The sequence below is a fragment of the Heloderma suspectum genome, chromosome 10 (genome assembly GCF_057233095.1).
Source record: "Heloderma suspectum isolate Gila_16-S chromosome 10, 16-S_ref, whole genome shotgun sequence".
NCBI lineage: Eukaryota > Metazoa > Chordata > Lepidosauria > Squamata > Helodermatidae > Heloderma > Heloderma suspectum.
The window spans coordinates 13,149,339-13,175,331 of record NC_139467.1 but is presented as its reverse complement, the minus strand read 5'-3'; the positions used below and the strand labels follow the sequence as shown (position 1 = coordinate 13,175,331).

At 47.9% G+C, this 25,993-nt stretch overlaps 1 protein-coding gene across 1 annotated transcript in view; it reads left to right on the top strand.

Annotated features, from left to right (window-relative positions):
* Positions 1–10,144: 10,144 nt before the first annotated feature.
* LOC146337724 (phospholipase A2 inhibitor and Ly6/PLAUR domain-containing protein-like) overlaps positions 10,145–25,993 on the top strand; it is a 30,946-nt gene continuing 15,097 nt past the window's right edge. Inside the window, exon 1 of the mRNA XM_084814346.1 lies at positions 10,145–11,198. Within this exon, the coding sequence (XP_084670472.1) occupies positions 11,150–11,198 (49 nt within the window). The 5' untranslated portion in view covers positions 10,145–11,149. The remainder of the gene's footprint in view (positions 11,199–25,993) is intronic.

Genomic DNA, 25,993 nt, shown 5'->3' with positions numbered 1-25,993 from the left:
CGCTACATCCATTCAGGGAAGCCTTGGTTCTGGACTGGGACTTGGTCCTGGATAACCACAGTCAAGACCCCTATATGGACCTATCAGTTCTTTTTGAGAGACAATGCCTCCATGAATGAAAACAGAGTTAGACTTGGGCCTGGCCTTGACAGAATGGGGGCAGTTTTTCTCCACAGATTTCATAGGAACCCCTTCTCTTACTTGAGAAGCCTATACTGCAACATTACTACTGTTTGGGCAGATCCCACATCTTCACAAAATTACCATTCCCGCAATTCTTAGTGGGGCGTCATGAGACTTAAAAGTATTATACTAAGACTACAATTGTGCAGTGTAGCTACGATGCACATTAGCCCCTTTAGGCACTTTTAAAAGGAGCGTTGGGTGCTAAAATCAACCGGAAGCCCTCGGAGCTAGGAAGGATCAGAACACCTCCTTGTTTAACCTCCTCTGAGATAGCAGGACCTTGCAGATCAACGTAATCAATCCAGAGAACATTACACCCACAAGCAGAAGGCAGGAAGACTGCAAGAAGTGTTTGTAGAACCAGAGCTCCAGGTGACCCGCAGAAAAAGAATGTCCCAGACAAAAGGTTTCGGTGATTCAAAGAACAGTTGAAAAATATTTGTCATTTCACTGTATGGCTCAGTGTACGGGTGATGCAGCTGTCTTTATGACTGAACATTGTGGGAGAGACTGTAACAGAACAGATGTGGGGGGAAATAGGATGGTCATGGAAGCAAATACTCACTCTATGGGTTGGTTTTGCAGTGCCAGATTATGACACCCTTCCACCCAATGGGGTGCGGTGCCCAGCTTGCTTCGCAACAGATACAGGTTATTGCAACAGCCAGGAGACAACCATCCAGTGCCGGGGCTCTCAGAAGTACTGTGCCAGCGGTCTTTTTGATTCCTGTCTACGTGAGTAGAGTTACCAGTCAGCATGGGGGCATGAGAAGGTCCACACTGCTTCTCTCGTTGCTTGGTTTAACATTCTCTGTTTCGTTTTATTTATTGCATTACTAGACTGCACAATAGCTCCCTGCATGGTTGACACAGCTTAAACTACTAATATATATAAAAGCAATGTGCAGAAATACAACCATTTTAAAACAGTCGAGAGTAATACGTTTTATTTTAAACAAAGAAGTGCCTTTGCTTAGGACAAAAACTTACATTACCAGTCTTATCCTCTGCACTGGATGGCAGGAAGGTAAAGGCTCCCAGTTCTATGGGTGGAGTGGAGGAGCTGCTAGTTCTGCCTCTCCCTGTTTGTCCGCATTCATCATACATCAAGCCTTTGTTTCACAGCTCATTGGGCCTTTTATTCAGGATTTGACAGGAGAGTACCTGACCTGTCACACATCCGACAGACCTCCGAGAACGGCTACTGTTGTTGGTTCTTGTATTTAAATGACTGCCTTGTATGTGTGCTCATGGCCTTTGCTGCGGTGAGACCTGGGGTGGTGGTATCTTCCTGACGGACCCAGGGGCTGGTCCTTCAGCATGGTCGCCCTACTTATGATGGTCTTGGAACAGGTCTCCAGGGATCCAGTCATGCTCAGTTCAAATAGCAACATCAGTCGGCAGTCAAACATCCAGCACAGGGAGATCCAGGGAAGAGCTGAGTTCTCAGGGAAAGGAAGGCAGGGATCTCTAAGTCTGAAACATCTGCCATGAAGTCCAAGAGAGGGCTAAAACTATGTTGTGGACGTTAGGGTTGATGGCTGTCTCTCCTGAAGGCCCAGGACCCCCCGATCTGCCTTTGGGTCCCCTGGGTTCTCCATGTCATCCACCAAAGAGGAGTCCTCCAGAGGGAGAATGACAATGGTGCACAGGGGAATTCAAGGCAGGAGTCCGAGAGCTGGAACTCAGCTGTTGGGCCAGCACCCAGTGTCTGGACCTGAAAGCTTTTAAGCTTGAGGCTTCAGAGCCCTACCTAGAGCACAGCTGCAGGCCATTGATGCTTATGAGTATACCTTTACTCATGAGGAGTCGTTATTCCTTAAGCAGACCCTCTATCCCATTCCAGGTAGGTCAGACTCAGCATTAAGGTAACTGAGGAGGAAATTCAAGGGCAGCTCAATGAAGAAACAAAAGTCAAAAGCGCAGTTTCACCAGACTGTCTCTAAAAGCAAGATGTGACCAAGGTCAACATCCAGGAGATCGGCCAAGTGAAAGCAGTGCACAGTCCAAAAGCAGAGTCCAGCAGGATTGGAGTGATCTGTAGCCAGGAGCTCCAAATACAAGGCCAAGGCCAGTACTGGAAAACCTGGTGGAGCTACCCTGGAGGTGCCAGGCGTGCCGATGTCAGAATGATGCACAGGGCCATGGACTCCACAGTCTCAGACTCCTCCTCTTCCAATGACTCATCTTGGCCCGGATCAGGCCTGACAGCCAGGAGTGTGAGACATCCTACATTGTGCAGCTGACGGAGCCATGACAGCTGCACCCCATGCCTTTGCACCCCAGAGCTGGAGTCATTTGCCTCCAGGCCCCAGAGGGGGCAAACTGTGTTGTGAGGCGTAAGGCCCATGGTCGTCTCTCCTGAGGACCTAGGACTCCCCTGATCTCCTCCAGGTCTCCAGTCACAGGCAGCTCTTCTGTGATATTCCGCTTGGGTGGCTCCAGCTCATCCTCCAAAGAGGTGTCCTCCCGGGGAAGCATGACAATGGCGCACAAACCTGCCCTGGGAAATGGCTCCAGTGCTTGGGGGTGGGGGAGGTCTGTCAAGACCCCTCATTATTTCACAATATCTACATGATATCATTCTCATATGCATGTTCTCCTTTTTCTTTTCCAGTTGGATTACCTCCTCATGTCGTTGCTGCAAAAGGCTGTGCATACAAGGATGTATGTAACTTCCCCCTTGGACCTGCAATATTAGGTAATGGCATGATGCTATCCGCTGTCTATGACGTGCAATGTCCAGGTGTCAAGGGATCATCCCGGGAGCCCAAATATAAGGTGTAGATAGAAGACAGCAAAGGCACCCTCCTCCCTGTGTATCCCACCATTTGCAGAACTCGGGAGTAAGTTGTGGCCCTTGAGACGAGAGCAGTGAGGGTCTGGGAAATTTTTGGTTTTCTTCTTAGAGGCTGATGGAGGGTGAGTCGTATTTGCAGGGGGGGGGCAGATAATAGTGGGTTTAGTTTTGCTTTTTAGAGCCTGTATTTCAAGAAAATATGGTGCATGGGTTACTATACCCTGAGCCATGATCATTCGAAACACATTTATATGGCAAATAAAGTCTGTGTTTTGTATATTTTTCTCATTTATATTTGCTGATGGACAGAGTGGTGATTCAAAGGGCCACTTAGGGCTTGGGTTTGTGCAGGAGAAATGGTTCATTGACCCAAGATGCTTGAGGCTCTTGACTGTCCCTCACGAGGGGCAACTGATTCAATTCTTGGGAACCAAAACCATCTCCACACCACCTCTGGATGTTGCCATCATGGAGCACTACTCTGAGCCCAGATATCCTGGGCCAAGTCTGGCACTCCAGTCACTCCTCTGCACTGGCTGATGCAGGTGATCCATCAGTCTGTTCCCAGGCCATGTTTGGGCCTCTGCAGAACAGGATCCCCATATCATGGTTTGATTCCTGCACAATACGCCGTCTTCTCTGACACAGTGTGAACGGGGACCTGTGCATGTGGGCAACATCCAGAGTTCAGATCATTCTTGCTACTTACAGCAGTAGCTTACCTGGCAGCCAGAGCCCAACTGAACCTCTCACAGAATAGAGGGGATCAAAGAACAGATGTAAAGTTCGAGAAGGAAAAGGAAAAATCAGGACAATGGTAGAAGGGAAGCGCCTGCCCATTAATTTTAAGCGTATCTTATTTTCCCCAAGTTGACCCTTTCCATCAGACTGAGGATGTGCAGTTGTAGTCCATGCATTGTGTATCCCTGAACATTCAGAACCTTTCAGCCATTACAGCCCCTCAAGTAATCTAAATTTGGGATTCGTTTTGTTAGATGTATCCGCACTACACTAATCGAATACAGGGAATGGGAGACCTCTTAGTACACCTTCTAAACCCTCTTAACAGACTCTCGCTTAGAGCTATGTGTAAGCGGTCTCTTGAAAATTCCACTCTATGTGCAGGCAGAGAAAAGGCGGGGGAAGAGTACCAATTTCCTCCAGGGGAAAGAAATTCTCCAAACACTTCTCAGGGCTTGGGTTCTTCAGGAGCATTTGGAGTAGCAGTTTATTCATTTTTCCCAAATGTTTTTTTCTTTTCTTTTCTTTTTCATTGCCACCACAAATGGTGACAGGAGCAAGTGTGTCAGTAGTCTGGCCACCATTTTGCTTGTCTGCAATGCCCTGAACCAACCATAATTCCAGGACATTTTGTTGTTGGGGGAGAATGGTAGCAAATGGAGAACATTTGGAGAAACGTCTGTGAAGTGGCCTCATATTCTGCCAGGGATGAGAAAAAGAGAAATCTCAGACATTCCCCCCCACACACACACACACAAAAAAGATTGTGACGGAGCCCCTTTAGTACCTCTTCCCTTCCACAGCACAGATCAAATGGCTTGGTAGTGTTGCTCAGTGTTTAGGCCACATGGGGAGGGAAAACCCTCTGCCTAGGGTCTTGGGCAGAAACCTCAGGAACGAACACACAGAAAAAGTACATTTCATATATAAAAAAAGCTTTTATAAAGACAGAAAGAGAAGTGAGGGTACATGAAACAGAAAAAGAAGCATAAGCCTTTAAACCATCTAATCCTAAAATGGTCCAAACTTACTCCCGCATGACAGTCACCAGGGAATACCTCATGAACCCCCACGGAGTCCAAAACCATAAAATATCCAGCTACCAACAGATCCCTCAGTCCCAAAGGAGTAAGAGCTCCACATCCTGTTATTAGGTCTAGCCAAAAGAGGAGGGCAAAGGGGTCACACACACACACACACACACACACACACACACACTGTAAATCCTATTCTACAGTCTGGACTTGTAGGCATAAAGGAGAAGTCCCAGAAAACAAGGTCTGCTGCCGCTCATTTTATACTTCAAGGGGACAGACAAACATGGCTCCCCCCACCATACAGAATTTGCTCCTAAGGATACTATAAGCTCAAGGAAATTAATTATTCCAACTACAGGAAGATTATAACTTATCTCTGTCTTTTGCCCGATGTCAGATCTTTACCTTTATTTCTGTAAATTATTATTGTTATTGTTATTGTTATATTTATTTATACCCCACCTTTTCCCCAGTACTGGGACACAAGGCAGCTCACAAAACTTAAAACATATACAATTAAAGCATATGAAAATATATAAAAGTTAAAATATAAATTAAACAACAATACAATTAAAATTATATTAAAACATTAAAACAGCATTTTAAAACAGCATTTTAGCAGCTTACCCCCAGATTCCAACTATGTCCCAAAGAATGTTTTAGCCTGCCTCTGGAAACACATCAAGGAGGGAGCCATCCTAGACTCCCTGGGAAGGGTGTTCCACAGCCATGGGGCAGCCACCGAGAAGGCCTTCACTCGGGTTCCCACCAAACATGTCAGTGACAGTGGTGGGACTGAGAGAAGGGCCTCCCCGGAAGATCTCAGGACATGGGCAGGTTCATAAGGGAGGATACAGTCTTTCAGATAACCTGGACCAGAGCCGTATAGGGCTTTATAGGTCATAGCCAGCACTTTGCATTGTGCCCGGAAACAGACTGGAAGCCAGTGAAGCTGTTCTAACAAGGGAGTTGTATGCTCCCTGTAGCCAGCCCCAGACAACAGTCAGGCGGCAGCTCTTTGAACCAACTGCAGTTTACGAACATTCTTCATAGGCAGCCCCTTGTAGAGCACATTGCAGTAATCCAAACGGGATGTAACTAAGGCATGTGTCACCGTGGCCAGATCAGACAAGGAAAGGTGTAAACACACAATTTCAGACCCCATAGCCCAGGGATGGAGAGCCTCAAGCTCAGGAGCCAAATCTGGCCCTTCAGGGCTCCTCAGGTGTCCATGCCCCCTTTCCCCAACCACAGTACATTTTGTGCTTTCCTAATTTCCGTGCACTTTTTTCCATGCTAAAAGACTGAAATGCCTCTCCTAAGGGTTAGTGAATGGCAGTAAGAGGTTTAAACAACAAGATGCCGTTATTTTTTTTGGGGGGGTCCCACTTTTTGGTCCCCTTTTCCCTTTGGCCCACCTCCTTTGTCTTCAACCCCACCAATCACTGGAATGCAGCCGTCGAGCATCTCTGCACCAGCCTAAAATCCCACATTAAAACAGGGCTTTCTGTTTCCGTTTTAAATGCAGGAACATGATGGACTCCTTCTACATGTGCTTCCTTCCCCCCTCTTCCCCCCTCCTTTCCCCCTTATCTGAGTCTTCCATATGTTCCATTATACAGCCGCTAGATGGCGCTGTGCTCTAGCTCCTCTTATTGTGGCTATTCCTTTTTCATGAGGGAATTCAAATGCTGTCATTTGATAGCTCATTATCTCTGATCTTTTAAAGGTCATTTAGTGCGGGAGACGCCCTGGAAGTTGATGATGTCATCTAAAGGATCCCAAAACTTCCATGAGTGACCAATCTCAATAGCAGGATAGAGCTTTGTGTGAAGAAGCCCTCTGAGATCTTCTCTGAAATGAAATTTGGTCCTCAGGCTGAGAGAGGTTAGCCACCCCTGCCTTAGCCTGACTGTCTCATCTCCCTCCTCCAGAGAACTGGAACTTCAGCAACAGAGCTGCTGGCTGTGCATCTGCTGGGGTCTGCATGAAAGAGGTCAGAATGACAAGGTTTTCCAAGAAGATAGTGGATACCTTGACAAAAGCCATGTGCTTCCCAGCAGCTGCCCAACTGCAAATACGAGATCAGAGCTCTGATGGATCTGCCCATCCTGATTCCCTGGTTTGCCTTCCACTTACAGCATCATGCTGGCAGGGCACTGGTGTTGTTATATTTTATTGTTTGGGTAAGGCTCATCATACAATCCTTATCATAGAATCATAGAATCCTAGAATAGTAGGGTTGGAAGGGGCCCACAAGACCATTGAGTCCAACCCCCTGCTCAATGCAGGAATTCAAGTCAAAGCATCCCTGACAGTTGGCTGTCCAGCCTTGTCTTGAATGCCTCCAGTGTGGGAGAGCCCACTACCTCCATAGGTCATTGGTTCCATTGTCGTATTGCTCTAACAGTCAGGAAGTTTCTGCTGATGTTCAGCTGGAATCTGGCTGCCTGTAATTTGAGCCCATTACTTCGTGTCCTGCACTATGGGATGATCGAGAAGAAATCCTGGACTTCCTCTCTGTGACAACCTTTCAAGTCCCTGAAGAGCGCTATCATATCTCCCCTCAATCTTCTCTTCTCAAGGCTAAGCATGCCCAGTTCTTTCAGTCTCTCCTCATAGGGCTTTGTTTCCAGTCCCCTGATCTGTGCTTTCAGTGTCTGCCCTCAGCCCGTTTGGAAGGAAGACTGAACAAGATTCCCACGCAGCAAAGACTCTGCATCTGTGACTCGGGACTTCAGAGCTGTGGACTGTGATGTAGGAGTTTTGTGTGGAGAAGAGGCGCTTGACACCACATTAGTGGAGCCTCTCTAAATTACAGTGTTAAACTGGCTTTACTGTCTTCCCAGGAAACCTTGGGCACTGTAGTTCTCTGGGAGGAGTCAGAGAGCTGTGGCACAGAACGTTCAGCCTTTACACCAAACTACAATTCCCAGGAAGCTTTGGAGGGAGCCTTGATCACTAAACTGGCATAAAGCCAATGTAAATCGATAGTACAGATATTCCTTGAGAGGTAATGAAGTTTAACATCTCACAGACATGTATGTTGTATGTGCCAGCTGTTCTGAAATCTATTAGTCTGCTCCACAAAGAGGAAGATAGAGTATGAATGGTGATACAGAAGGGCGCAATCCTATGGGGAGAGTTGACCGCCTCTGAACTCGGAGGTGGCTGACTGTCCAATGCAAGGTGGGTGGAGCATGGAGGAGATCCTCTCCTGAGCGCTCTGCCCTCCTTGCATTTGGGCTTGTTAGAGTAGGGTGGGGGGAGGCTGGATGGCACATAGGATCCAGGGATGAACTGTGGCAGGGGAGGGGACGGGGAGTAAGGTTTCTGGGTACCGAGCTCGTAGCCCTGGCTTCGACCTTCATTCCCAGAAACCAAAAAAATACTATGGCCTCCTAGTCACTGTCTAGCACGCTGTCTAGCCTCATTTGTGTGGCTGCCTTTACCGTGATAGGCTATGCAAATACTTACGTAGCCTATCACGGCAAAGGGCCGGGGCGCAAATGGCATAGTGCCCACCATTTGCATACCTGCTCTTTGCCATGATAGACTACGTAAATACTTACATAGCCTATCATGGCTGACTGCAAGGAGGCAAATGGAGGCCACTACGACGGCCACCATTTGCGGACACAGCAGCCTGGCTGCGGCCAGAATTCCGGCTGCGGCCGGCCCCGGTCGGCAGCTCCGTGGAGCCACCGCGGAGTGGAGCCGGTCCAGGAAGGATTCCGGGGGGGACGTAGCGCCTTCCCTCCACCGCCAATGCCCCAGAACGGACAGGTGAGTAGGATTCGTACATCCCTAGTTCCTGAAGGCAAAATGGGACTCAGAGAGCCAGGAAAATGATGTTCTTAAGTTATATCCAAGGGAAACTGGAAGAGTAGTAGGCAACAGTTCGAAGTCAGGGAGCCAAGAATTATGGGTTGGAAATGGAGGTGGGGAAAGGATCCAGGAGTTCTTTGGAAATGAGGAAGAGGGTGGGGAGTGCTTTCAATCAAAGATCAGGTATAAGAATTGATCTGAGTTGGAGTAACGGAACGACTATGCAAGACTACATAGAAGTGGAATGCCATCTAGGTGTTTTGAGAATTAAACTGGCTTTCAATTCCTCCCAGGAAAATTTGGGCATTGTGGTTCTGTGGGAGGGTTCGAATATCTTTGCGCAGAATGCTTAGACTTTGCACCAAACTACAATTCCCAGGAAGATTTGGAGGGAGCTTTGATCAGCAAACTGGCATAGAACCAATGTAAATTAATAGTACAGATATGCCCTGAGAGGTGAATGTCAACATCTCTTTTCAGGCACAGGCAAGTTACTTATATGTTGCAGCTGTTCCGAACTTTATTAATCTGCTCTACAAAGAGGAATATAGAGTATGAATGGTGATATTCCATGCTGTGGAACCCCATAGCTCAATTGCCAAGGGGCCGATCAGTGATCACCCAATGTAACTTTCTGAAATGGATCCCACAGTTAAGACCACAACCAGTGTAACACAGTGCCCTCTCGATCCTTGCCCTTCCTGGCTAATAAAAGCTAGCCTAGGGGATATGATCGGCTGTGTCCTCCAACACAGTGCCTCCAATGCCCACCCCATGGAGCCAATCCAGGAGGACACCATGGTCGACAGTGTCAAAAGCCGATGAGAGATCAAGCAACATTTACAGGGTCACACTCCCTCTGTCCCTCTCCTGATGAAGGTCATCCATCAAAGCAACCAAGCCTGATTCAGTCCTGTAACTAGGACAAGCCCCCAACTGGGGGTCCAGGTCAATGGTGGAACCTTGACAATCCCATTAAGCAAAGAAAAGGTTTGAATACCTCAAAAGGTCTTACGTCACGTGGGTATAAGTCAAACTACAAAACTATGATGTCCACACGCAAGATGAAGTAATATAGTATAGTTCATTATAAAACATGGACAAGTGGTGGTGGTGGGAGGGAACCAAATTGTTCACGCCTTCCCCTCTCCTTGGTGGGGATGGGTAGGAATTTTGTTCCAGATTGTTTTCGATAAGGATTTGTCAAAATTTGCAAGCTTCTTCATATTCCGGCCAAAATGAACTTGAGATTAAAAAAAAAAAATCAGTGTTGGAGAAACAGAAAGAGATACACTCATCCATCCAGGCCTTTGATTGTTTAGTGCTTAGCTCTTAAAAGCTGGCTTTGATTCTCTGGGTATTCAACCATGTTAGTGTTGATTTAGGGCTGCCATCTCTCTTTTCTCTGACAGGCTCCTCACCTTTAACATCTATATAGCAGGCAGAACACCGATGCAATGAATATGAACTTGAGCACGCTCCGGGAGAGAGCGCAGGACAGGAAGGCCTGGCGTGCTATGGTCCATGGGGTCACGAAGAGTCGGACACGACTGAACGACTGAACAAACAAAGCAGGCAGAAACTGCCCTCCATGCTGGGAATGTGCCAGTTTTATTTCATCAGTGTAGATGGGTGAGAAAATGGTTTCAGTTTATTTTTTTCTAAGAATCTACTAAAATTCACAAATTTCGTCATGGATCACACAAAATGCAGGTGCACTCCAGAAAGACGCCTGAATAACCAAGGAGCTCCAGCAATACTAAAACAAGCCAGGGACAGCCATACACTCATACCTTACTTTCTCCCAAATTGAGACACTGTTGCTCATTCAAACCCTTTTCTGAAGAAATCCCACTTCTGCTCTCCCCCAGGGCAAGGGGCCTGGGCCCGCTCGGAGGAAGCAACAGACGAAGAAGCCCTCTCGCATGCCACGCGATATGACAGCAGCCGACGCGCCTGCTCTTCCCCTCCTCAGGGCCTCGCGGCCTACAAGGCCCAAGCCACGAGTGCAATTGCCCAGGACCAACTGGCTAGGCAGGCCTCTGCAGAGTCAGGCACACTCCGAGACTCTGAGGTTTGGTGCTGTTAGCTAATTTTGGAGTCTGGACTTAATGAAAATAATGAGCACACTGTGGAAGAGAAGCTGGCAGTCTCCCCTCTGGGTTAAAGAAGTGTCCGGAAGCATTGCCGTGACAGATATCAGGGGCCCCAGATTGCCAGAAGAGAAGTTCATGCGATGTAAAATTAGATTACTCTGGAGCTTTGTATGGTCCTGTTTTCCTGCATCTGAAGTAGTGAAACAGGTTTTATGCTAAATTGGATTTGTAATCTGGCACCATTTATCAAGTTCCCCAAAACTTCTGAGACACTTCAAATGCTGAGGTGTATTCAATTGCAGTCATTCCTGCACTACCCGAAACCAGTTGTTCCCAGCTTTTGCCTTTGGGCTCCTCTCTTCGATCTATAAATCATTCTGCGTCAGGCACTTCTGACATCAGTTGCTGTGGTCGGTCCAGCTCTGATCCAAGTTGTCCTGGCTCTTGAGCTTCCCATCACGATGAAGGCGCTCGTGAGCGTGTGCCTCCTTTTTGTCTTACTTTCTCCAGGTGAGTATTTCATTGCATTTATTGTATTTCTATACCGCCCCATAGACGAAGCTCTTTATGAACCAGATGTTCTGTGTTCTTCTTCTTGTTTCTGGAAGGAATATATAGGGCTGGCTAGAGATAAGCCAAGAACTTGTATGGTTCCTGAAGGCAAAATGGGAATCAGAGAGCCAGGAAAATATACTCAAGGGAAACTGGAAGAGTAGTAGGCAACTGTTTGAAGGCAGGGAGCCAAGAATTATGGGTTGGAAATGGAGGTGTGGAAAGGACCCAGGAGTTCTTTGGAAATGAGGAGACAGTGGGGAGTGCTTTCTAGCAGGAGAGAGAGAGAGAGAGAGAATGGATGTGTTACTTAGAGGCAGTTGGGTAAATTTCGTAGTTTTAGGTCAGCTTCAGCATTTGTCTATTAGTGGCACAATATAATATACAGCATTAAATTGCATGTACCATCCATTTGATGAAACAATCTGCTGCTTATCAAAGATCAGGTATAAGAATTAGTCTGAGTTGGAGTAAAGGAATGACAATGCAGGACTACCTAGAAGTGGAATGCCATCTAGGTGTTTTGAGAATTAAACTGGCTTTCCATTCATAGAATCATAGAATAGTAGGGTTGGAAGGGGCCTACAAGGCCATCAAGTCCAACCCCCTGCTCAATCCAGGAATCCAAATCAGAGCATCCCTGACAAATGGCTGTCCAGCCTTGACTTGAATGCCTCCAGTGTGGGAGAGCCCACCACCTCCCTAGGTAATTGGTTCCATTGTTGTGTTGCTCTAACAGTCAGGAATTTTTTCCTGATGATCAGCCAGAATCTGGCTTCCTGTAACTTGAGCCTGTTATTCCGTGTCCTGTACTCTGGGATGATCGAGAAGAGATCCTGGCCTTCCTCTCTGTGACAACCTTTCAAGGACTTGAAGAGCGCTATCATGTCTCCCCTCAGTCTTCTCTTCTCAAGGCTAAACATGCCCAGTTCTTTCAGTCTCTCCTCATGGGGCTTTGTTTCCAGTCCCCTGATCATCTTTGTTGCCCTCCTCTGAACCCTCTCCATCTTGTCTGCATCCTTCTTGAAGTGCTGTGCCCAGAACTGGACACAGTACTCCAGATGAGGCCTAACCAGTGCTGAGTAGAGGGGAACCAGTACTTCCTGGGATTTGGAAGTGATGCTTCTATGAATGCAGCCCAAAATAGCATTTGCCTTTTTTGCAGCCACATCACACTGTTGGCTCATATTCAGCTTGTGATCGACAACAATTCCAAGATCTTTCTCGCTTGTAGTGTGGTTGAGCCACGTATCCCCCATCTTGTAAGTGTGCATTTGGTTTCTTTTTCCTAGGTGCAGAACTTGGCATTTATCCCTATTACATGTCATTCTGTTGTTTTCTGCCCAGCGCTCCAGTCTATCTAGATCACTTTGAATTTTGTTTCTGTCTTCCAAAGTATTAGCTATCCCTCCCAATTTTGTGTCATCTGCAAATTTTATCAGCATTCCCTGCACCTCCTCCTCCAAGTCATTAATACAAATGTTGAAGAGCACTGGGCCCTGGACTGAGCCTTGCGGTACCCCACTCATTACCTCTCCCCAGCTTGAGAAGGTCCCATTGATAAGCAGTCTTTGAGTCCGATTCTCTAGCCAACTGTGGTTCCACATGATCATTGTTTCATCTAGCTCACTTTGAGCTAGTTTGCTCATCAGGATATCATGGGGCACTTTGTTGAAAGCTTTGCTGAAGTCGAGGTATATTATGTCCACAGCATTCTCACAGTCCACAAGGGAGGTTACTTGATCAAAAAATGAGATCAGATTCATCTGGCAGGATTTGTTCTTGACAAATCCATGTTGGCTTCACGTTTTCAATTTGCTTACAGATGGATTGCTTTATAACCTGCTCCCGAATTTTCCCAGGGACTGATGTCAGACTGACTGGTCTGTAGTTCCCAGGTTCCTCCTTTTTACCCTTTTTGAAGATAGGGACAACATTAGCCCTCCTCCAGTCATCTGGCACTTCACCCAACCTCCATGATTGCTCAAAGAGAATAGACAGTGGTTCCAAGAGTTCTTCTGCCAGTTCCTTTATTAGTCTAGGGTGCAGTTCATCTGGCCATGGAGATATGAACTCATTCAAAGTAACTAGGAGTTCCTTGACCATATGCCTATAGATCTCAAGCTGCAATCCTGCCCCTTCAGCCTGTACTTTGCCTTTGCCAGGGGGGTCATAAACCCTCTTTGGAGAGAAGACTGAGCCAAAGTAGGAATTGAGCACCTCTGCCTTTTCTTTGTCATCTGTTATCATTTTGCCATCCTTATTTAATAGCTGAACCACCATTTCTTTCCTCTGTCTTTTACTATGCATGTAGCTGAAGAAAGCCTTTTTGTTGCTTTTAGTCTCCCTCACTAACCTCAGCTCATTCTTTGCTTCAGCCTTCCTGACGCCATCCCTGCAATTCTGTGCTACCTGCCTGTACTCTTCCTTTGTAGCTTGGCCTTCCTTCCACTTCCTGTATGTGTCCTTTTTTGTTTTCAGGTCATCCCTAAGTTTTTTGTGAAGCCACATTGGCTTCTTCTGTTGTCTTCTACCTTTTTTTCCTGATGGAATTGTTTGTAATTGTGCCTTGAGAATTTCCTTTTTTAAAAGCTCCCACCCATCTTGGACTCCTTTTCTTGTTAGAGTCGCTTGCCATGAGACCTTACTGAACATTGTTCTGAGTTGATTAAAATCAGCTTTCCTGAAATCCAGGGTACGCATTTGACTACACTCAGCTTTTGCTTCCCTTAGAACTAGGGGTGCACGAAAGTCACTTACCTGGTCTCGCAGCTTTTCGCGGTGGGGAGGAGGCGCCTCGCCTCGCCCGGCCGCGAAATTAAAAGTTAAAAAAAAAAAATGCCCCCGTGATAGGCTACGTGATGATTAACGTAGCCTATCACGGCTAGATCTGCAAAGTCAGCCGTGATAGGCTACGTAAATTGTCACGTAGCCTATCACGGGTGACTTAAAAAAAAAAAAAAAAGCGCGTACGCAAATGGCGGCCCCCATAGGGAGCCGCCATTCGCGTTCCTTATTTGGTCGCTGTAGTCTACGTAAATCTTTACGTAGACTACAGCGACCAAGTAAGGAACGTGAATGGCGGCTCCCTTTGGGGGCCGCCATTATCCGTACGCACTTTTTTTTTTTAAAGTCACCCGTGATAGGCTACGTGACGATTTACGTAGCCTATCACGGCTGACTTTGCAAATCTAGCCGTGATAGGCTACGTTAATCGTCACGTAGCCTATCACGGGGGCGTTTTTTTTTTCTTTTATTGGAATGGCGGCGGCGGCAGCTGGTCGAAATACCGGCTGCCGCTCCCGCCCCAGACGAACACCCGACGAACCGCCGGCCGGACCCGCCGCCGGGAGGGACATTCGCCAAAGGTAAGTCCCGTCCTGGGGGGGTGCGGGGTGCAGGGGTGTGTGGAGAATTTCTCCCCAAAACTTGTTCGGGGGGCCGAACACGTTGGCGCTCGGCCCCCCGAAGTTTCGGGGAGAAATTCTCCGCCATCCCTACTTAGAACCAAGAACTCAAGTATAACATGGTCACTTTCCCCAGAGTTCTTGTAACTGCTACTTCATCCACTAAGTCATCTCTGATGGTTAGGAGCAAGTCAAGGATAGCCAATCCTCTAGTTCCTTCCCCTACTTTCTGTAGGAGGAAGTTATCTGCCATACAACTCAGGAATTTCCTGGAGGGGCCATGTTTTGCAGAATTTGTCTCCCAACAAATATCGGGGAAATTGAAGTCCTCCATTACTACTACATCATGCTCCCTTGAAACATTGGCTATTTACTTTTCAAAAGTTTTATCCTTGTCTTCTCCTTGATTGGGTGGCCGGTAGTAGACTCCGACCACCAGGTTCCTTTTCTTCTTTGCACCATTTATTTCAACCCAGATGCTCTCGATGGGGCTACCAAGCTCATCCTCCTGTATTTCTGTGCAGAGATACGTATTTTTCACATATAGTGCAACCCCACCTCCCTTTCTGTTCCTCCTGTTCTTTTTGAAGAAGTTACAGTCAGGGCCAGAAATATTGGAACACAGATAACTGTTTTGGCAGTTGGCCTCTGTACATTACCACATTGTAGTTGAAAGGAAACACACCCAGATGGGAGCGAAGTCAGGACTGTCAGCCGTAATTCAAGGGGTTTGACAAAAGTGGGGCACTAACCATTCAGGAAGGACAGCCAGTGGCATACACACACACCCATCATTGGTGGCTCATAAATAATGGAAGGAATGGCTGACAAGCAGCTGCATGGCCAGGTGTGGCCTGTTCCCTGGGTACCCCATGACCGACCAAGCAGATAAAAGGCCTGGAGGTGGTTCTGAGTGTTACTTTTGCATTTGGTAGCTGTTCACTGGAACTCCCAACATGAGGCCCAAAGAGGTGTCCATGCAAGTTAAGGAGGCCATTGTTAGGCTGAGGAAACCAAATAAACCCATCAGAGAGATAGTAAAAACAGTGCGAATGACCAACACAACAGTTTGGAACATCCTGAAAAAGAAGGAATTATCTGGCAAGCTCAGCAACAGCAAAAAGTCTGGAAGACCATGGAAGACAACTAAAGTAGATGACCGCAGAATGCTGCTCATGGTGAAGAGGAACCCTTCCACAACATCTAGCCAGGTCAAGAACGCTCTTGAGGAGGTAGGCATGTCATTGTCAACATCTACAGTCAAGAGACGGCTTCATGAATGTAAATACAGATGCTTCACAACAAGGTGCAACCCACTGGTAACAGTCAAGAACAGACAGGCCAGATTAGCCTTTGCCAGCAAACACCTAAAAAAGCCTGCCCAGTTCTGGAATAAGATTGTTTGGACTGATGAAACCAAGATTAACTTGTACCAGAATGATGGAAAGAGAAAAGTATGGAGAAGGAAAGGAACAGATCATGATCCAAAGCATACCATGTCATCTGTCAAGCATGATGGAGGCAGTGTTATGGCATGGGCATGTATGGCTGCCAATGGAACCGGGTCACTGGTGTTTATTGATGACCTGACTGCTGATAAAAGCAGCAGGATGAATTCTGAAGTGTATAGGGCTATACTTCCTGCTCACATTCAGCTGAATGCTGCCAAACTGATAGGACACCAGATGGATGGATGACCCAAAACATACAGCAAAAGCTATCCAAGAGTTTCTCAAGGCAAAGAAGTGGGATGTTCTTCAATGGCCAAGTCAGTCACCTGATCTCAACCCAATAGAGCATGATTCTCACTTACTGAAGACAAGACTGAAGGCAGAAAGACCCGCAAACAAGCAGCACCTGAAGGCAGCTGCAGTAAAGGCCTGGCAAAGCATCTCAAGGGAGGAAACTCACCATGTGGTCATGTCAATGGGTTCCAGACTTCAGCAGTCATTGACTGCAAAGGATTTTCATCCAGGTATTAAAGGCCATCCTTAATTTTCAAATGATGTTGGTTTGTTCCATTACTTATGAGCCACCAATGATGGATGTATGTGTATGCCACTGGCTGTCCTTCCTGAATGGGGTGCCCTACTTTTGTCAAACCCCTTGAATTACAGCTGACAGTCCTGACTTCGCTCCCATCTGGGTGTGTTTCCTTTCAACTACAATGTGGTAGTGTACAGAGGGCAACTGCCAAAACAATTATCCTTGTTTCAATATTTCTGGCCCTGACTGTATATCTTTCAATTGCTGTATTCTAGTCATGGGAGTCATCCCACCAAGTCTCAGTTTCACCTATCAAGTCATAATTTCCCTCTGCCATTCGCTTCATCATAGTCATGATAGGCTATGTAAGTATTTATGTAGCCTATCATGGCAAGCCCCCCCCCCCAAAAAAAAACAGCATACGCAAATGGCGGTGGCTACGGCGGCCTCCATTTGCGTTCCCTATTTTTAGCCATTTTAGCCTACGAAAAAAAGGAACGCAAATAGCGCCCACTACGCTATTTGCGTTCCCCTTTTTTTCACCATAATAGCCTACGTAAATATTTTGTTTAAGTAGCGCCTATGTATGCTGTTTGTTTGTTTTTGTTTTTTTGGCTTGCCATGATAGGCTTCATAAGTATTTACGTAGCCTATCATGGCAGCTTCACTGGATGCAAATGGCGGCTGCTACAGCCGCTGCCATTTGCATCCGCAGCAGCCCATCCGCGGCTGGAACTCCGGCTGCGGATGGCCCTGGCCGGCGGCTTGGAGCCTCCGTGGAGCGGAACCGGCCCAGGGAGGATTCCGGGGGGGGGGGACGGAGCGCCTCCCCCTCACCGCGAATCCAAGCTGCGAAAAGGTAAGTGACTTTCGTACATCCCTAGTTCCTTGACCATATGCCTATCGATCTCAAGCTGCAATTCTGCCCCTTCAGCCTGTACTTTGCCTTTGCCAGGGGGGTCATAGACCCTCTTTTGGGAGTAGACTGAGCCAAAGTAGGAACTGACCACCTCTGCCTTTTCTTTGTCATCCGTTATCGTTTCGCCATCCTTATTTAATAGCTGAACAACCATGTCTTTCTTCTGCCTTTTACTATGCACGTAGCTGAAGAAAGCCTTTTTGTTGCTTGGCCTTCTTTCCACTTCCTATATGTGTCCTTTTTTGTTTTCAGGTCATCCCTAAGCTTTTTGTGAAGCCACATTGGCTTCTTCTGTTGTCTTCCACCTTTTCTTCATGTTGGAATTGTTTGTAATTGTGCCTTGAGAATTTCCTTTTTTAAAAGCTCCCACCCATCTTGGACTCCTTCTCTCATTAGCGGTGCTTGCCATGGGACCTTACTTAGCATTGTTCTGAGTTTATTAAAATCAGCTTTCCTAAAATCAAGGGTACGTGTTTGACTACACTCGGCTTTTGCTTCACTTAGAACCAAGAACTCAAGTACAACATGGTCGCTTTCCCCCAGAGTTCCTGTAACTGCTACATTATCCACTAAGTCATCTCTGTTGGTTAGGATCAAATCAAGGATAGCCGATCCTCTAGTTTCTTCCTCTACTTTCTGTAGGAGGAAGTTATCCACCAAACAAGTCAGGAATTTCCTGGAGGGGCCATGTTTTCCAGAATTTGTCTCCCAACAAATATCAGGGAAATTGAATTCCCCCATTACTAATACAGCATGCTTCCTTAAAACATTGGCTATTTGCTTATCAAGTTTCATCCTCGTCTTCTCCTTGATTGGGTGGCCGGTAGTAGACTCCGACCGTCAGGTTCCTTTTATTCTTTGCTCCGCCTCCCTTTCTGTTCCTCCTGTTCTTTTTGAACAAGTTATATCCTTCAATTGCTGTATTCCAGTCATGAGAATCATCCCACCAAGTCTCAGTTATACCTATCAAGTCATAATTTCCCTCCTGTATTAAGAGTTCAAGTTCATTCTGTTTGTTTCCCATACTCTGGGCATTAGTATATAGACAATGAAGACCATGTGCTTCATAGTCTGGCTTTCTTCCTACATGTGTCTGAAGACTATTATTGGGTGCTGTTACAGCTGTTCTCTCCGTTGCAGTGCATGAGCCTACGTCTATTGTTACCCCCAACTTTACATCTCCATTCCCCGTAGGATTCAGTTTAAAGCCCTCCTGATGAAGTTCTTCATGCTGTGGCCAAACACATTCTTCCCATCCTTTGTGAGGTGCAACCCATCCCTTGCCAACAGCCCATCTTCCAGGAAGTATAGCCCATGGTCCCAGAATCCAAATCTCTCTCGTCGGCACCACCTTCGTAGCCAGTCATTCACCTGGAGTATATTTTGTTCCCTTTCTATCCCTCTTCTAACTACTGGAAGTATGAATGAGAAAACTATCTGGGTTCTTGAGTTTCCTTCCCAAAGCTTCAAAGTCTGACATGATTTCTTTGTAGCTCTGCTTGGCGGTATCATTTGTTCCCACATGGATGAGAAGAATGGGATACCGCCACCATTTGCGTATGCTGGGTTTTTTCCCCCTGCCGTGATAGGCTACGTAAATACTTACGTAGCCTATCATGGCCTCCGCAAATGGCCTATCATGGCCTCCGCAAATGGCATCCCTGCGTTAGCAGTGATAGGCTATGTAATTAGTTACGTAGCCTATCATGGCTATGAAGAGGAGGAAGCGAATGGCAGCCGCAGGATGGCCGCCATTCGCAAAGCAGTGCAGACGGGAACAGGTAAGTGCTCTGTTTCACGTGCCTTTTGTGGGGTGGGGGTGGAGAGGACTTCGTCCCTCATGCCTTTCCTGGGTTGGGGGGGTGGGGGCTTCGTCCCGCGATGGATTTCGGGGGGCCGAATGCACTGGCATTCAGCCTCACCAAGATCCGTCGCGGAATTCTCTGACATCCCTAGTGCAGGTAACCTTTCAGTCATGTCCCTAATCCATCCTCCTGGGAGACAACACACCTGGTGAGTCCATGGGTCTTCGCAACATACTTGGGTCTCGATCCCATGCAGCAAGGGGTCTCCCACTACTACCACTCTTCTCTTCTTCTTGTTGTAGGCCTGGGTTTCATCGCCTCTGTTTGACTGATCTTCACCCTCTTGCTCACTCTCATGTAGGTTCCCCTGTGATTCTTCCTCTGCAGGCTGTCTTCCAGTCTCATCCGCAAGTACCTGGAATCGGTTCCACAGCTCCACTGTTTCCAGTGGTGCAGAGTGGCGTCTGGTTCTTCTTCTCCTGTCACCCTTTTCCAAGGAGTATATCCTACTCCATTTTTCTTCAACTCAGCATTTCCTACTTCTGCCTCATCTTGCTGTTGCTCTTCAAGCTTCTGGTCTTCACTTTGCTGCTGTAGTTCCACCATTCTGTCCAAGAACTCTTTGTGTTCTCTTATTCCCTGGAGGGTTGACAGTCGCCACTCCAGTCCACTTACTTTTTCTTCCAGCAGCATGATCAACTTGCACTTGTTGCAGGTGTAGGCCACGCTGTTCTCAGGCAAGAAAACAAACATTGCACACACCTTGCAGGTCACCATCACTGGAGAGTCTTTTCCTTCCATAGCCTCTTTTCCATTTTTGTGTCTAGCTTTGTGATTGTTCTAGACTAGCTTGTGCCTGCTCCTCTACTCAGTAGAGGTTAAAAGCAGAGTCCCACTAGTGTGGAAGTGTGTGTTACAAGACAAATAAATGGAAACACAAGACAGTTAAAAAAGAAAAAAAATGTTAGGGGCCTCCCCCTTGACCTCCCCTGCCGAACTCCCCTGGCCAACTCCTGTTTGCTCCCCGTTTGCTCACTCTGGTCGCTCGCTCTTTGGGAGCTTGCTTGCTTCTGTAGTCCCTGGACTAGCTGGAGCAGCTTGCTCTGCTCTGCTCAGCCGGGAGGCGGGAAACAGACTGAAGCTTCCCGCCCACTCAGCTGCTGGGAGTACTCAGGCCACCCCCCGCCGAATTCAGTTGGAGCTCTCAGAAGCACCTGGTGAGCTCAAAGCCACTCGGAAGGATAAAGGGCGGCCCCCTGGGCTTCCTGGAGCCCACTTACCTCTTAGCCTCTGTCTCCTTTGTGTCCTTTGTCTCTTCTCCCACTGCAACTCCCCTGGCCAACTCCTATTTGCTCCCCCTGTTTGCTCCTGTTTGTGTTCCCCTTTTTTTCGCTGTAATAGCCTACGTAAATGTTTACGTAGGTTAGAACGGCAAAAAATAGGGAACGTAGCCGCCATTTGCCTACGCTGGGTTTTTTTTGGGGGGGGGGGTTAGCTGTGATAGGCTATGTAAACACTTATGTAGCCTATCACAGCTGCAAGGGCGCCAATGGTGGCTGTAGCAGCCTGGCTGTGGCTGGCCAGGAGACCAGCCGCCAGAGCCGCTGCCGCTGGAGCTGATGCTGCTGGAACCGCCACCGCCGCTGAATCCGCTGCATCCGCCCCAGGTAAGTTCCGTCCCAGGGGGATTCCACAGGGGGGCGGGGGGCAGGAGGCCGTCCTGCCATGGATTCCGGGGCGGAATTCTCTGCCATCCCTAGAAACAGACTGAAGCTTCCTCTCCCACTACTACTGCTTTTTCCTTCTTCTTCTTGTAGGCCTTGGTTTCATCACTTCTGCTTGACTGACCTTCAGCCTCTTGCTCTCTCTTGCGCACATTCCCCTGTAATTCTTCTCTGCAGGCTGTCCTCCAGTCTCATCCTCAAGTACCTGGAAACGGTTCCCTAGTTCCAATGCCTCCACTGGTGCAGAGTGGCTTCTAATTCTTCTGCTCCTAACTGTCACCCTTTTCCAAGGAGTCTCCTCTGCTTCATTTTTCCTCACCACAGCATTTGTCAGGGTGGAAACTGAGCTGATCAGAGCAGTTCTGATTCTGAGGAGGATCAGCAATCCGTGGAAGAGGAGCCAGCTCATCCCTCACAGGCAATGCAGCTGGCAGAGATTCCTCCTGCCAGCATTCCTGAGATAGATAGTGATCCTAGCAGTGAGAAAGTGCGGGAATGGGGCTTGCTAGATGCTCGACACGGACGCAGGGAGCGACGAGCGATGGAGGGCACAGAAAGGAGGCGTAGCGCCCGTTTGGTGCGCAAGCAATGGCCGCCTCCCATGGACCCAAGGGAAAGAGGGAGGATCTCTCTCTAGCCCATAAGTTCAGGGTAGGGATGGCAGGGAATTCCACCACGGATCTCGGTGAGGCCGAATGCCAGTGCATTCGGCCCCCCGAAATCTGTGGCGGAATGGCCTGCCACCCCCCCGCCACCTACGTAAATATTTACATAGACTAAGACGTCGAAAATAAGGGGAAAGCAAATAGCATAGCATACGTGCATTTTTTTTTTTTAAGCCAGACGTGATAGGCTACATAAGTCTTTACATAGCCTATCACGGCTGACTACAGGGACGCAAATGGTGGTGGCTATGGCCGCTGCCATTTGTGTCCCTGCTAGCCAGCAGCCGGATGTCCGGCTGCTGGCGGAGCTGGCCGGCGGCTCCGCAGAATCCCTGCAGAGCATAGCCGGCTGGCCAGGATTCCGGAGGGAGGGACGGAGCATCTCCCCCCTCCAGCGGAACCCAGCAGAGCCAGGTAAGGGGACTTTTGTACATCCCTAGTTCAGGGTCCTCAAGTGATTCCCCTTCAAACGGGGATCAGCTGCCTACTCCGAGCATAGGCTACTCCACTGTTCATTGCTTAGTCGCTGGTGATTAGCATCTGAAAGAGTCATTAAGTTGTAAAAGGATTAAAGCCTTGAAAAGAATCCTTCCGTCTGTGTCTTGAGTTGGCTATTGGAGTGTATTGAAAGAGGCAGTTAGGGCGCTCCTGACAGCATTTCCCTCTTCTGCCTCAGTTTGCTGTTGCTCTTCTAGCTCCTGTACTTCGCTTTGCTGCTGTAGTTCCACCGTTCTGTCCAAGAACTCTCTGTGTTCTCTTATTCCCTGGAGGGTCGACAGTCGCCGCTCCAGTCCTCTTACTTTTCCTTCCAGCAGTGTGATCAACTTGCACTTCTTGAATGTGTTGGCCATGTTGTTCTCAGGTGAGAAAACAAACATTGGACACACCTTGTAGGTAGGGATGGCAGAAAATTCTGCCACAGATTCCAGTGAGGCTGGATTCTTTAGAATCCCCCCCCCCCGAAATCTGTGGCGGAACGGCTTCCTGCCCCCCGCCCCCCCACGGAATCCCCCCAGAACGGAACTTACTTAGGGCGGATGCGGTGGATGCGGTGGCGGTGGCGGCGGCTCCCGCGGCTCCGGTGGCTGGTCTCCTGGCCAGCCACGGCCGGGCTGCTGCGGCCGCCATTGGCAACTTTGCAGCTGTGATAGGCTACGTAAGTATTTACGTAGCCTATCATGGCTACCCCCACAAGAAAAACCCAGCATACGCAAATGGCGGTGACCATGGCGGCTGCCATTTGCATTCCCTATTTTTCGCCGTTCTAGCCTATGTAAATATTTACGTAGGCTATTACGTCGAAAAAAAGGGGAACGCAAATAGTGTAGTGGGTGGTATTTGCATTCCTTTTTTTCCCCACCATTCTAGCCTACATAAATATTTATGTAAATATCCATGGAGCAGCCAGCCAGGATTCTGGGGGGGAGGACTGGATCGCCTCCTCCCCATCGAGGATTCTGGAGGGAGGGATGGAGCACCTCCCCCCCCACCGCAAATCACATCCGCGAACAGGTAAGTCGCTTTCGTACATCCCTACTTGCAGGTCACCACCACTGGAGAGTCTTGTCCTTCCATAGTCTGTTTTCCTTTTTGTGTCTAGTTTTCTGATTGTTCTAGAGTAGCCTGTGCCCGGCCCTTACTCACTGGAGGTTAAAAACGGAGTCCCACTGGTATGGAAGTTTGTGATACAAGACAAATAAATGAAATTATTATTATTTTTTTTAAATGTTAGGAGTCTCCCCCTTGACCTCCCCTGCCGAACTCCCCTGGCCAACTCCTGTTTGCTCCCTGTTTGCTCACTCTGGTCGCTCGCTCTTTGGGAGCTTGCTTGCTTCTGTAGTCCCTGGACTAGCTGGAGCAGCTTGCTCTGCTCTGCTCTGCTCAGCCGGGAGGTGGGAAACAGATTGAAGCTTCCCGCCCACTCAGCTGCTGGGAGTACTCAGGCCACCCCCCGCCGAATTCAGTTGGAGCTCTCAGAAGCACCTGGTGAGCTCAAAGCCACTCGGAAGGATAAAGGGCAGCCCCCTGGGCTTCCTGGAGCCCACTTACCTCTTAGCCTCTGTCTCCTTTGTGTCCTTTGTCTCTTCTCCCACTGCAACTCCCCTGGCCAACTCCTATTTGCTCCCCCTGTTTGCTCCTGTTTGCGTTCCCCTTTTTTCCGCTGTAATAGCCTACGTAAATGTTTACGTAGGTTAGAACGGCAAAAAATAGGGAACGTAGCCTCCATTTGCCTATGCTGGGTTTTTTTTTGGGGGGGGGGGTTAGCTGTATTCCCCAGACCAGCTGGAGCAGCTTCCTCTGCTCTGTTCTGCTCAGCTGGGAGGTGGGAAACAGACTCTGAAGACCTTTTTTGTCTTTGATTCAGCAAGAAATCTTGGTAATATTTGAGCTAAGAATTAAAAAAAGGAGGATTGTGTCTTTGTATGAGTTCATCTTCAGTCTCTCTTGCTTTGGAGCTTCCTGCTTGCCTTTTTTGAGGGCACTCATGATTGCCATCTTATGCACTTTTACATTGGAGATGTAGACCTCAAGGGATATCCTTCTGGAAGCCTAGTTGCTTCTTTCCTAACTCGTTGGAGGAATATAATGCATGCAGGGAAAGGAGAGGCTCCAATCAAAAACCCTGGAGTCAAAAGAGAAATTCCCACTTAGTAACACTTGTCGAAAGTCTTCCGTCCATATGTGTCAGAACCCTCCAGATCAGCCTACACAATGCAGGCCATCCCGAAGGCCACAGTAAATAGAAAAACTGGATGGCCTGAAACATGCAGCTACAGAGTAAGAGCTCCGGCTGACGCATTGAAAAATAACACCCTGGCCCATACACAATGTGTTGGCGTTACAAAGAGCTATTTAGAACTATATGACCTGGACCCCCTGAGCAACTCCTTCAGGATCTCTTGCCTCCTTAAGAGTCCCACCTTCCCTCTTTTACCTGCCCCTTTCCAATAACATGGGGTTTAGGCTGTAGTCCTGGGGTGATTAGCACTTCAGGCACTTGGGTTTTGACCACAGCACTTTACTGGTAAACTAAAGCAAGCAAATCACAACTAAAGGTATTTTCACAATAGAGCTAAGTGATACATAAGGCATTAAGAGAAAATAAAAGTTGCAAAACACAAGCTCCTTTACCCTTAGCTGCACTTAGACTTCTCCAGGCTGCTTCTTCCTGCTCCCTCTTCAGGCTCTGGTGTCCCCACTCTGCTCGCATTGGCTCTCTCACTCTCTTTATATACTCTCCTACCTCAGAACAAACCTGAAGAAATGAAACCTAACCGGGGAAATGAAGCCACTCCTCTCAGGGATACCACCTCCCAACAACACCCCTGCCCCAGGCCTCTAAGCCTGACCTTTCCCCTTTGCCTCTGTCTGTAGGACTCAAACCTTCCCACTCTGCAACTGAGAAAGTTTATGATCTCCCTGAAGGAGAGGCTAAGAGAAACATAGAAGTAGCTAATACATTGATGCAACTGGATATCCCCCAACTAGAATTCTATCATGCTCAGTAAACATTCTGCCCAACTGAGGTTGAGGAGTGAAAAGAGAAAACAAAGCCCTCCTTCCTGTGTATTTCCACTGAAGCATGATAAAATAAATAAATAAATAAATTTATATACATACTAATCTGAGTCCAGCTCTCCTGGGCCAAGTCCAGCACTCTATTCAGTGCTCTGCAGTGGCTGATCCAGGTGATCTGTCAACCTTTACCACAGTCACATTTGGGCCTTTGCAGAACAGGATCAGAGATAACCGTGGGGATTCTTCTCCCCACTAGCCTTCTGGGAGAAGAGCTTCAAGGAGGGGAGGAGACCTGAAGGCTTGATTGGGTGTCCTGAAGGAGCCAATGTTGACCCATGGGACTGAGGTTCCCCATCCCTCGGATATATCATCCATTTGGTTGCTTCAAGATAACTTGGTATCCAAGAGTGTGCAAGAGGTCAGGTTGATTGCCACATATTGTATTTCTGATCAGGAACTGTGAGATCAGAGAATAGCCTTTGCCCCCTGTGAGTTTTCAAGTATCTGTGACCAACCAGGAGAGGAGGTCTGTTGTGTCCCCCTTGCTCTTTTACAAGAGACATATGGCTGCTAGGGCTCTATTTCCTTCTCTTTCCCCTCGTATTTCTCTTAATATATCCATCCCCCGCCCCCCAGGTGGCCCATCTGAATTAACCCACGTTGAAGCTTCCCACACACAGCTTCCCAAGCTCTGCCTCACATTTGCCTTGCACCTTCCCTACACCTTA